Raw genomic sequence first — 11,916 nt, 5'->3', positions numbered from 1 at the left:
TATGTGGGTTTATGCGTCTGGTCCCACAGTTCATTCTATTCCTTCCACATTGAACTGCTCCGACCTTCCCCAACGTGCTAACATTACGGAGCCATGAAAAATACCAACCCGGTGTATATATTGGGGTATCCCGGACATGTAGTGGTTTCTTCACAGTCGCCATGAAGTTCTCTCGTTCGGTTCTCTCTACTGCCCTTTCTCTGGCACTGGCTTCTCCTTTGCTACAGTACATACCAGATCAGATTCTGGCCTCTTCTTTTTCCTTCCACTCTTCGAATGATTTTCCCGAGTACGCTCTAGCCACCAAGGAGATCGATCCCGCTTCTTTAGGACTCGATACCGTGTCTCAGCACTCTGGCTACCTGGAAGTCAAGTCTTCGGGCGAAAACCTCTTCTACTGGGCGTTTGAGTCTCGAAACGACCCCTCCAAGGACCCTGTTGTTCTGTGGCTTCAGGGTGGACCGGGATCATCGTCCATGTTTGCACTGACTTTTGAAAACGGCCCCTCGTGGTTCAACAACCCCGAAATCACGCCTGTTCACAACCCCTGGTCATGGAACAACAATGCCACAATGATTTATCTTGATCAGCCTGCTGGAGCGGGTTTCTCCTACGTTTCTGCTGGCGGAACCGCGGCCCGAACCTCCAAGGAGGCTGCCAAAAGCGTCTTTGCTTTCCTTACCCTCTTTTTTGAAAAGTACATGCACCTTCCGCGAAAAATCCACATTTCGGGCGAGTCTTATGCTGGCCATTATGTTCCTCAAACGACTCTGGAAATCTTGCGAACTACCAACAAGACGTTCCATGTGGAATCGATGCTCTGCGGAAACGGAATGACGGACCCCTTGAATCAGTACACCGAGTTTTCTGTCTACGGCTGTGACTCTCAAGCCTCAGGAGTGTCCCCTGCTCTCTACAGCAACGAAACCTGCCAACAAACCAAGGCTGCGCAGGATCGATGTATCCCTCTGATCCAAAAGTGCTACGATACAGGTACCAATGCAGACTGTAGTTATGCCACGTCCCTATGCAATGCTGAGATACTCTCTCTGTTCGATAACAAAAAGAACATCTACGACGTCAGACGACCTTGTGAACCTTCTAAGAGCGGAACATGCTACAAGGAGTCCGACTACGGAGAAGCGTTCCTCAACAACCAAACCACTCGAGACGCCATTGGAGCAGTTGTGCCCTGGAAGGCCAACAACCGAACTGTCTACAACGACTTCACCGCCTACAGCGGAGATTGGATGAGACCCGACAGTGTTCGAGCCGTGACGGAGATTCTCAACGGCTACAATGTGCCTGTTCTTATTTTCGCCGGAGACAAGGACTTCATCTGCAACTGGCTGGGCCAGAAGAAATGGCTTGATGCCCTGCCTTGGGACGGTCATGCCAAGTACCTCAAGGCTAGAGAACGGCCCTGGAAGGTTAACCATCAGAGCAGAGGTGTGTTGAAGCAGTTTGGTAAGCTCTCCTTTCTGCGAATCTTCGAGGCCGGCCACATGGTTCCTCATGACCAGCCCGAAGCTGCTTCTTACATGCTTCAAGAGTGGCTCACAGAGACGCTGGGCATCTGGGATTACAAGGACTATGAGTGGGGTCACGATGGGCATCATTTAAAATAGCACATACTTGATTCATTTTTTCCCCTAGTTATTCCTGAAATTGCGCACCGGAACACGGAGTGTACAACTGTAGATAGGTCCGGAACAGTAACTTCACAACCCCACTTGGTATAGCTCCTCGGAACTTTAAGACTTGGAGCGCAATGGCACCTTCGCTAAGTTTGAGACACTACAAGTAGGCTGATGAGAGGAATATCTCTGACGACCGCGGTGCACGTTTTCCACTGCACCAGTACTTCTTCACTTTTCGAACTTGGGGAGTGCTAAAAGTACGAGTACTCTCCGAGTACAGGTACAAGTAGCTTTGGTACTACGTCGTACTATACAGCAGCTACTTGTAGTCCACTACTTGTAGTCTAGTAGTAAGATTTATTTGATGCTATAGAGATGGGTTTGGTGTGATACAAGGAATCTAAAATGGTCATTAGGCATTGAGAGTGAAAAGTTTTTACAAGGAGCAGTTACCTCCGCACTGGCAGAAGGTAACAGAGAGAGCCCCGCAGAAGCTAGGCTGCTCCCACGCATCGGTAAAATCTCCAGAATCTCCTCGAATAGAGTAGGCGCCCCACGGGGTTTTGTTGTCGTCCGTGAAAGCACCCACAATGACATCTCCCTTGGAAGCATAGAGGTCCAATGCCTGCTGGATGCCTTTGATCATGCCTTCCTCCCAGTTCTTGAGCTTGTCATAGGCGCTCTGGTCGTCTCGAATCGGAGAAATGACCATCTTAACTCCGTTCTGGTAGCCCTTCACGTCTCGGGTAGCAAAGTGGAGTCGGAAGGTGTCTGATCGCTTGTGATAGCCGACAGAAAGAGGACCACCGGTAGCCTGGGTGTCTCCGTTTGTCATAGACAGACCCAGCTGTGAATAATCGTAAGGCTCAAAAAGGTCACTCAGCGCTTGTCTCAGCTCCTCCTTGAGTTTCTGAACCAAAACTTCGGAAGATGAGGTAGGAGTGGCCACAGCCAGGGTGGTAGGAGTGCCAGCTGCGCTGGAGGAAGAGTCTCCATCCTGATCGTCAATTCCAGCTCCGCCGCCCATGTCACCTCCGTCGTTAACAGTGGCGTTTCTTGCGTCCTTGGAGACAATCTGCGTCATGGCATGAGAGTGACGCAGCTGCCCAGACTGGAGGAACTTAGCGAACCCGGCAGTAGTGAGCTTCGCAAAGTCTTCATTAGAAGTAGAAGACTCCTGGAGAAGCTCTTCGATGGTGGTGTTGCTCTGTCGGTAGTCAGTAATCACAGACTCGAAAGTGGAGTTATCAGCAGTAACGAAGTTGCAGGCCGTCTGGCAGTTGGCGTCAATGGCGAAGTTGGCCTCGGACACATACTGAGGCTCAAAACGGGACAGGGCCTGAGAGAAGGGCACTCCGATAGCATGGTAGCTTTGCTGGATAGATTGTAGCAGGGACATGATGGTTATGTGGGGACGCTGAAAAACGCTCGACTTTTATATATATACTCAAGGAGAGAGACACAATATATGCAGGTGTCATGTGTAAATTGCATGAGAGATAGAGGGGAAGAGGCGGAGTCGCAAGGTGAAACTGGGGTAAGGGAGGAAAAGAAATCATAAAGAGAGGGTCACGTGAGCGGAAGAATTTCTCAGTTTCAGTCAGGGGAGTCAGATGCTGGTCCTAACTTTAGCCGTTCCCGCCGTTATAGCGTCACACAGCTTCCTTGTCTATAAATCCCGCTTCCTTGTGTGAATTCTATTTATTTTGGTTCCTGAAAAAGGCTTGGCTTGCACAATTGGGCAGGTATAAGTAGCGTCATATGTGCCCGGTAGGTGTAGGAGAGAGCCTCACAGAGTTGGGATCGCTCACAAATATACAGGCAAGGTTCTTATTCTTTTTAGTTCCCACAAATCCTACCTCCGAGGACTCCAAAGATGTACCACATCTTGACCCACCTTATCCAATCTTTGTCTGTTATTTAGAGTTCTGCTAAGACGGGGTGGAGTAAGTTGGACTTCGAAATCGGCGGACCTAGCCATTCAGAAACGGCTGTTTGTCATCCTGATAGCAACCTGTACAGTCGAAATATCGTGAGCATGAAGTTCAGCGGTCTCGTTTATCTGGCTACAGCAGTCCTGGCGCTCCCTGATGTGTCCAACCCAGTTCCTCAAAACGTGCTGCAACCCGTGCAGTATCGAGTGGCCTTTGCAGGCAAACAGGACGCGGCTGTCGTGTCTTGGAACACCTACGGCAAGCCAGGATATCAGCCGACGGTGTATTATGGCACAGACAAGAACCAACTGAACAGCAAATCCACCGGTGATTCCAACACCTATGACACATCCACCACCTGGAACCATCATGTTCGCATCGAAGGTCTCGAGAGTGACCGTGTGTACTACTACCGTGTCGGTGGAGCTCCCGAATCGGAAATCTATAACTTCAAAACCGCCCGAAAGGCTGGAAACACCAAGGAGTTTACGTTTGCCGCTGCCATTGATCTCGGGGTCATGGGGCCTTACGGGCTGAGTACCAAGGTTGGCAATGGAGCAAGTAACCCTCTTGCTCCCGGCGAACAAAACACAATGGACTCCCTGCTGCAAAACATTGACAACTTTGACTTCCTCCTGCACCCGGGAGACCTGGCCTATGCGGATTACTGGCTCAAGGAGGAGCTAGAGGGATACATTGACACGGGAGTCAATACTCGGGATACCGACACCCTATTCAAGAATGGCGTCCAGACTTATGAAGCTCTGCTGAACACTTATTACCAGCAGATGCAGCATATTACTTCCTTCAAACCGTACATGGTTGGACCTGGAAACCATGAGAGCAATTGCGACAACGGAGGAACCAGTGGATATACTGTGCAGACGTGTTTTGAGGGTCAGCGAAACTTTACAGGTATCATCAACCACTTTAGGATGCCCGATAGCGAGTCTGGAGGCGTGGGACCCTTCTGGTACTCGTTCGATTACGGTCTGGTACACTTTGTGAACTTCAACACTGAAACGGACTTGGGAAAGTACGGGCCGGGTCCAGATTCCGTCGGTGGATCAGACAACATGGACTCTGGCGAGTTTGGAGAAGATGGAGAGCAGATTGCGTGGCTGAAGAACGATCTCAAAAACGTTGACCGGTCTAAAACTCCCTGGGTAATTGCCATGGGACACCGACCCTGGTACGTTGCTGCTAAGAAGAAGCACAGATGTCTCGAATGTCAGGCAGCATTCGAGAAGACATTCAACAAGTACGGAGTTGATCTTGTGTTGCTTGGCCACCGACACCTGTACAACCGAATCCACCCTATTGATGACAAGGGAAATATCGACCCCAACGGACTCAATAATCCCAAGGCTCCTTGGTACATTGTAAATGGAGCTGCTGGACACTACGACGGTCTGGACACCGCCAAAAAAACAGACGAGCCGTGGCTGGCTTACTGGCAGGACACTCAGTACGGCTGGTCCAAATTTACTGTCCACAATGCCACTCATCTGACTCACTCTTTTGTGGTGTCATCAGACAACTCTCTGCTCGACACTCAGACTCTGTACAAGAGTCGAGGTCAGGCAATTACAAAGCGACAGGTTAAGAAAGATAAGACTTCCGCAGCCAATGCTCTTTCAATTGGTAGGTTTGTCATAGTTGCCTTTTTCTTGGCCTTCTTCTTCTAGCCACGCCCCCTTGCAATACTCGTAATAGAATTTAGTATAATTAAAACTGCTCTAACAAACGTAAGTCATCATTATATTATGTAAGTACTACTGGTTCTTCTTCTCCTTGGTCACTTTTTTTCTCTTGAACTTGGCCAGCAGCTTCTTCAGAGGAGTCTGAGAAGACAAGTAGTCGGCCTGCTCCTGAGACAGCACTCGCTTAAGCAGCAGCGAAAAGACTGAGCCGAACGCCAACGCAATCACCGTGGAAGTCAGAATGATGACGTTGTAGGGCATGGAGAAATCAGGAGTAGGCAAAGACAGAATCAGGGCTGTAGTTCGAGTGCTCATGGTATGGGTACCATTGGAGTCTACAACGGTGAGCACACCGGGGGGAATGGAGAACCCGTGGTTGGCATCTGGAGGGTATTCAGCGAGATATAGCATGGACTTGTCAAAGTCGTAGCCCAGAGTAGCGGAATAACGAGCTGGGATAGTCATCTTGAGCTCAAAGTGCGTGGGTTTCTTTCGGTCCACAGACTTGGAGTATTGTAGCACCTCAAACGTGCCCTCGGACTCTTCTCCAAACTCCATCCACATTCTTGAGCTTCATGGTGTGGAAGTAGAACCGCATGAACCAGGGCAGAGTTTCCGAGTAGATGAAGGTGACGGGCTCGGAAGAAGGGTTGGTGAAGGCGGTTCGAACACCTCCTCGTTGTTGTCCGTGGCCAGAGAAAGACCGCTGGGCAAACACAGGAGGAGACGACACAGGGGACACATGGGTGGCGTTATCGGACGACAGAATGATGTCCAGAGAGTCAGTGTTAGCCAAAGACAGTGTAGGATAGGTGTCCAGAATCTCACCGTCCTCACCAGACTTGCTCTGCAGCTTCCATCCGTCAGGGACGTCCAGGTTGACGGAGCCCTGTCCGATTCTACAGGCTCCCTCAATAGGCCGCCCGAAGATCTCCCGGATACTCCAGGACACCTCGGTAGGGTCACCGAGAGGGAAACAGATGTAGTCGTTAGCATAGGGCTTGGAGGTGTCACATCTGAAGTCGGTTCCGTAAAGAGGTACGGGGATAGGGTGCTTGTTTCGTCTTAATTGACGAGGAACATCGACCACGGCATCTACAGTCTGCTTGAGCACCATCTTGCAGGCTTCCTCATCGGTGCATTCTCGATGAACGTCAATGGCCATACCTTGCCACTGGGAGTCGAAGATCTTGTGTCCGTCAAGAAGAGAAGAGATTCCAGCCTTACCCTTGCAAGGGAGCAGTCGAATGAAAGGAGTGAGGTTTTCGGTGCAGACAGGTTCAGCAGGAAGCGCGCCCGAGAACAGGTATGCTGTGGTTTCGTTCGCTCCGTTGGAACCTGTGGATGATTGTTTAAAGGTGAACTGAGGCTCCACTGTGTGGGCCGAGTCAATGAAGTTCAGCGAGGCGCAGAAAAGTCCAGACAGCGAGTTGACCAGTCCGAACCACTTCTTCTTGGCTTCCTGTTTGGATGAGGCCTCGATCCAGGCCCAAGCCTCGATTCCTGTTCCGCCAGCAAACGCTCCATTGTGTGGGAGAACGCCCCATTCTTCGGCGTCCCAAAATCCCTGGGCAAACCGCAAGTGGATTTCGCGCGCGTCGCTCTGGGTGATGATCTGTGAGAGAATTCGGGGGAACTCGTCGTGATGAGCGACCGGGTGGGTGTTGAAGGGTTCGGACTCAGCCTCGAATTCGAACGAGGCGTGAAGATACTTCTGCGACAGAGGCCGCAGAGAAAGGTTCTCCGAGTATCCAAGCACGCATGCCACCAATGCCAAGCAGAGCAGTATCGACAGTTTCATCGTTGTGTGCTGATGAATCTGACTCTGAGATGGGTATTACGTATTGCATGCATGCGCGTTTACAGTGCTTGTATCATACGTGGTGAGTCTAATGGTGGGATAGAGAGGCGTTATTGAGATGTGAAGTTATCAGTTAACAACTCTTCAGGCAGGAATGATGTTGAGGGATCATTATGACTCTATCAAGTATGTGATATATGTTTAAATCACCCCTATATTCCCAATATGGTACAATATTCTTGAGAATATTTTATTTATTTATTCATATTTTTTTATACATTAAACCCTATAGAATATGAGAAGAAAATATAGACAAGCATGTCAAGTAAATTGTTAGATTACAGCACAAGTACGCACTTGTACTGTGGGTAAAAAAAGTCATCTTTACTTCCTGTGTTAAGATTGTAAAAAGCGAAGCAGCTGTCATTTTTGTGGCAATACCAAGCCTTTTCTCATATAATTGGCTTCCATAATGTACCTCCTACACATATATTTTCCACCAGTTGAGAACATGATTGTTCACCATTCCTTTTTCTATAATCACATAATGCATACTGTCTGTTTTTTCTTTTCTTTCTGCATATACTGTACATTCATTTAATTATAACTTCGTCTGTGAAAGGGCTGTTTATCTTACTCCAACAAATGTCCCAACTGAGGGAAAGTAATGTTATCATGTTTTCAACTAAAAATAGAGACATACACACCTCACTTGGTACATCACCCTACCACATCTACGCGTATTTCTTGATTGAATAAAGAACGTGCACACCAAAATCCCGTTTTGCCCCTCCTTATGTCTACTTGTAGTATCTTCTCAATTCTCCACAAGATGCATCTTGTCGCACTCCCACATTATCTCAGATCAGAGCTTGATTTGTATTTTTATGCATTGCGTTTTCTCACTACTAACACACCCACACACAACAGCATGGACGAAATTAAGCGGCTGCGAGAAGACAGGCAAAAGCCGTTCTTCGAGGATGACGACGCAGTGATGGCAGACGTATCGGAAATGCAGGCTCTTAACGATGATGAGCGTCAAAACCTGCCTCAGGACTCGTATACTGCTCCACAAGAGTTCCTCAACGAGACTGTATCTTTGCAGGCTGTCGATGAGCTGCAAGCTAACGAGTCCAACAAGAGCATTTACAACCGTGCAAACGATTACAAGCGCAAACGTCTGGATCGCCAGGAGGCTGATGACGATGAGAAGGATCTAAGCTACAAGGAGCGACTGGCTTTAAGAGACCTGGAACGAGACGAGAAGCGAGTACAGGAGGCAATCAGAAAGAAGGAGGAGGCAAATGGAACATCCCAGAAGGAACAGGATGAACTTCGGAAGTTCGAACGGGCTCAAACTCCTCCCAGAGTGGGTCCTCGTGTCAGAAAGGGCCGATCAGATAAACCTGTCACTGAAGACAGTGGTGAGAGAGGACGAAAGCGGAAGTCGAGATGGGACGTTCCCGACGAAAAGGAAGCCGAGACGTCTACAACCAGCAAAATAACAGACGAGTTTCTTGCTTCGGTGCTTCCTTCGGAAGGATACATTGTACTTACTCCCCCTGCTTCATACAAGCCATTAATCAAGAGCAAGGTGACAGTCAAGATTGAGGGATACAGCATTCCAGGAGGCAGCACAGAAACTGCGGTCGATAGAGCATTGGCGATCCAGGCAGCCGTTCCTTCGGCTGACGCTATTCCTGGAGTGGGAGATTTGGCGTACTTTAAGGAAAGTGATATGAAGTACTTTGGAGCGCTGATCAAACAGCAGGATGCAGAAGAACAGGGTCTATTGAGTGCTCGTGAAATGAAGGAGCGCCAGGTGATGCGTCTGATTCTAAAAATCAAGAACGGATCTCCTCAGATGCGAAAGCAGGCCATGAGACAGTTGACTGATTCTGCTCGATCTCTGGGTCCCGAGGCCCTTTTTTCGCAAATCATCCCCCTTTTCAGAGAAAGGTCCTTGGAGGATACAGAACGACACTGGCTTGTCAAGGTGGTTGATCGAGTCCTGTTCAAGCTGGGTGATCTGGTAAGACCATACACACCCCGACTATTGTCTGTCATTGAGCCATTACTGATCGATGAGGACTATTTCACACGAGTCGAGGGACGGGAGCTGGTTGCCAACATCTCCAAGGCCGCTGGACTCCCACATATGATATCAACACTCCGACCTAACGTCGGACACGCAGACGAGTTTGTCCGAAACACCACTGCTCGATCGTTTGCCATTGTTGCTAGTGCTCTGGGAGTTCCTGCATTAGTTCCTTTCATTAAAGCCGTCTGCAAGTCAAAAAAGTCATGGGAAGCTCGTCACACAGGAGCAAAGATTGTCCAGCAGATTGCTATTCTCATCGGATGCACAGTGCTGCCATATCTCGGCTCTCTCGTGGATTGTATTGGAGACGGATTGACTGACGACAACCCTAAGGTCCGTCAGATGACCGCGCAGGCTCTTGCTGCTCTTGCCGAAGCTGCCGCCCCTTACGGTATTGAGTCGTTTGAGAACGTATTGGAACCTCTCTGGCTTGGGGTGCGAGAGCAGCGAGGTAAACATCTTGTGGCGTTTCTGAAAGCGATTGGATACATTATTCCTCTGATGAATCCCGACTATGCCGATTATTATACCAAGGAAGTTATGGCTGTCGTTCTTCGAGAGTTCTATTCCCCTGACGAGGAAATGAAGCGAGTGGTTCTGGAAGTGGTCACGCAATGTGCCCGCTCTGAGGGTGTAACCGCTCGATACATTCGTGTCGAGGTTCTTCCCACGTACTTTAAGTGCTTCTGGACCCGTCGAATGGCTTCTGATCGAGTGTGCTACAAGCTTATTCTCTCTACAACTGTGGAACTGGCTAATAAGGTCGGTACTGCTGAAATCGTGGACCGAGTTGCTAACCATCTCAAGGACGAGTCTGACCACTTTAGACGACTTACAATGGAGACTATTGACAAGGTTGTGGCCAATCTCGGAATTGCTGATATCGAGGCCGGCTCGAAACTGGAAACCCGTCTGGTTGACGGTATTCTGACGGCGTTCCAGCTGCAATCACCAGCTGCCAATGCCAACCGAGCCGACTCGATTGTCATGCTACGAGGCTTCGGAACAGTTATCCAAGCTCTTGATACACGAGCCGCACCCTACTTTTCTCAGATCACGTCTTCCGTGCTGTTCAGACTCTCCAACAAGTCCCCTATTGTTCGAAGTCAGGCTGCCGACTTGATTGGCCAGATTGCTGGAGTTATGAAGAACTGTGGAGAAGATGAGGCCCTCAACAAGCTGGGACAAATCCTGTACGAGCAGCTTGGAGAAGAGTATCCTGAGGCTCTGGGTTCTCTGCTTGGAGCCCTCAAGGCCATTGTCGCTGTTGTTGGTCTGGCTTCAATGACTCCCCCCATTCGAGATCTTCTGCCTCGTCTGACGCCTATTCTGCGTAACCGACACGAAAAGGTACAGGAGAACACCATCGATCTGGTTGGTCGAATTGCCGACCGAGGTCCCGAGTATGTGTCCGCTCGAGAATGGATGCGAATCTGTTTCGAGCTCATTGATCTCCTTAAGGCACACAAGAAGACCATTCAAAAGGCAGCAAATAACACATTTGGATATATCGCCAAGGCGATTGGCCCCCAAGATGTATTGGCCACGCTGCTATCTAACCTGCGAGTCCAGGAACGTCAGTCTCGTGTCTGTACAGCTGTGGCGATTGGTATTGTGGCCGAGACTTGTTCTCCGTTCACCGTGCTTCCTGCTCTGATGAACGAGTACCGTGTTCCTGAGATCAACGTCCAGAACGGTGTTCTTAAAGCCATGACCTTCATGTTTGAGTACATTGGAGATATGGCCAAAGACTACATTTACGCTGTGGCTCCCCTGCTGGAAGATGCTCTTACAGACAGAGACCACGTACATCGACAGACGGCAGCCACTGTTGTGCGCCATCTGGCCATCAACTGCGTGGGTCTCGGAGCCGAGGATGCCATGGTGCATTTTCTCAATCTGCTGATTCCCAACATCTATGAGACGTCTCCTCACGTGATCGTGCGTATTTTGGACGCCATTGAGGGCATTCGTCTTTGCCTGGGACCCGGCCTGGTGCTTAATTACATTTGGGCCGGTCTGTTCCATGCTGCCCGGAAGGTCAGGGATCCGTTCTGGAAGGCATACAACTCTGCGTACATCGATAATGTCGATGCCATGACTCCTTACTACCCCGACATGCCAGAGGATGATGAATTTTACCGACACGAGTTGGATTTGTGGGTTTAAGAGACTACAAGTGAATTGTTAGTTCACATTTAGCATAATGTATATTACAGAAAGGGGTTGCCCCCATCACTTAATTGACCATATACAAGTACAGTATGTACATACTGTACTCGTAAGTACGATAGCTAGCTACTGTAATTATCAGTGGCAGCTACAGTGGAGACTGCCATGGATGCAATCACAGTGACTCAGGAACAGATACAGTAGATCGATGCTGTGTTTCTTTTGTAGGAGCAAAAGTGATGGGAGAAAATATACTGTTGCCATGATCGGGTCATCTGACCGCGTTGTCCTTGCGAATACAGAGTTCCGTGGGTTCATGCTGCTTCTCCTGACAAGGAGGCAACAAACTATAGTAGTTGGCTAATCAAGTAATAATATAGCTAGCTACCTGTGTAATCATTAATACTAATCAGTATTTGCACCAAATGACAGCATTGTTGAGAGGTGTCAAATATGCGGCCTAGTCAGAGGTACCCCACAATTCAAAGACGGTATTGTACACCGCGTTGGTGTCACTGTCCGAAACAGGGGCTACTACTGTACAGTATCGTACTATACGTGG

General features: G+C 49.1%; 6 protein-coding genes across 6 annotated transcripts; 3 read left to right on the top strand and 3 right to left on the bottom strand.

Moving 5' to 3' along the window:
- Positions 1-161: 161 nt before the first annotated feature.
- YALI1_B27179g (uncharacterized protein) lies at positions 162-1,628 on the top strand (the record flags this gene model as incomplete). The annotated part of the gene is made up of 1 exon (XM_501153.3): positions 162-1,628. The coding sequence occupies one exon, from the start codon at positions 162-164 to the stop codon at positions 1,626-1,628; it is 1,467 nt and encodes a 488-aa protein (XP_501153.3).
- Positions 1,629-2,076: 448 nt separating this feature from the next.
- Positions 2,077-3,039, bottom strand: YALI1_B27150g (uncharacterized protein; the record flags this gene model as incomplete). The annotated part of the gene is made up of 1 exon (XM_501152.3): positions 2,077-3,039. One exon carries the CDS (start codon positions 3,037-3,039, stop codon positions 2,077-2,079), a length of 963 nt encoding a protein of 320 aa, XP_501152.3.
- Positions 3,040-3,678: 639 nt separating this feature from the next.
- YALI1_B27144g (uncharacterized protein) lies at positions 3,679-5,262 on the top strand (the record flags this gene model as incomplete). The annotated part of the gene is made up of 1 exon (XM_501151.3): positions 3,679-5,262. The coding sequence occupies one exon, from the start codon at positions 3,679-3,681 to the stop codon at positions 5,260-5,262; it is 1,584 nt and encodes a 527-aa protein (XP_501151.3).
- An 87-nt stretch (positions 5,263-5,349) lies between these two features.
- On the bottom strand, positions 5,350-5,742 carry YALI1_B27123g (uncharacterized protein; the record flags this gene model as incomplete). Its single annotated transcript, XM_068282135.1, has 1 exon — positions 5,350-5,742. The coding sequence occupies one exon, from the start codon at positions 5,740-5,742 to the stop codon at positions 5,350-5,352; it is 393 nt and encodes a 130-aa protein (XP_068138236.1).
- Positions 5,743-5,800: 58 nt separating this feature from the next.
- On the bottom strand, positions 5,801-7,078 carry YALI1_B27110g (uncharacterized protein; the record flags this gene model as incomplete). Its single annotated transcript, XM_501150.4, has 1 exon — positions 5,801-7,078. The coding sequence occupies one exon, from the start codon at positions 7,076-7,078 to the stop codon at positions 5,801-5,803; it is 1,278 nt and encodes a 425-aa protein (XP_501150.3).
- A 796-nt stretch (positions 7,079-7,874) lies between these two features.
- On the top strand, positions 7,875-11,351 carry YALI1_B27102g (uncharacterized protein; the record flags this gene model as incomplete). The annotated part of the gene is made up of 1 exon (XM_501149.3): positions 7,875-11,351. One exon carries the CDS (start codon positions 7,875-7,877, stop codon positions 11,349-11,351), a length of 3,477 nt encoding a protein of 1,158 aa, XP_501149.3.
- Positions 11,352-11,916: the final 565 nt, after the last annotated feature.

This window comes from Yarrowia lipolytica, chromosome 1B, assembly GCF_001761485.1.
Source record: "Yarrowia lipolytica chromosome 1B, complete sequence".
Lineage (NCBI taxonomy): Eukaryota > Fungi > Ascomycota > Dipodascomycetes > Dipodascales > Yarrowia > Yarrowia lipolytica.
The sequence above is the reverse complement of the archived record's forward strand: the minus strand, read 5'-3'. Positions and strand labels throughout refer to the sequence as shown.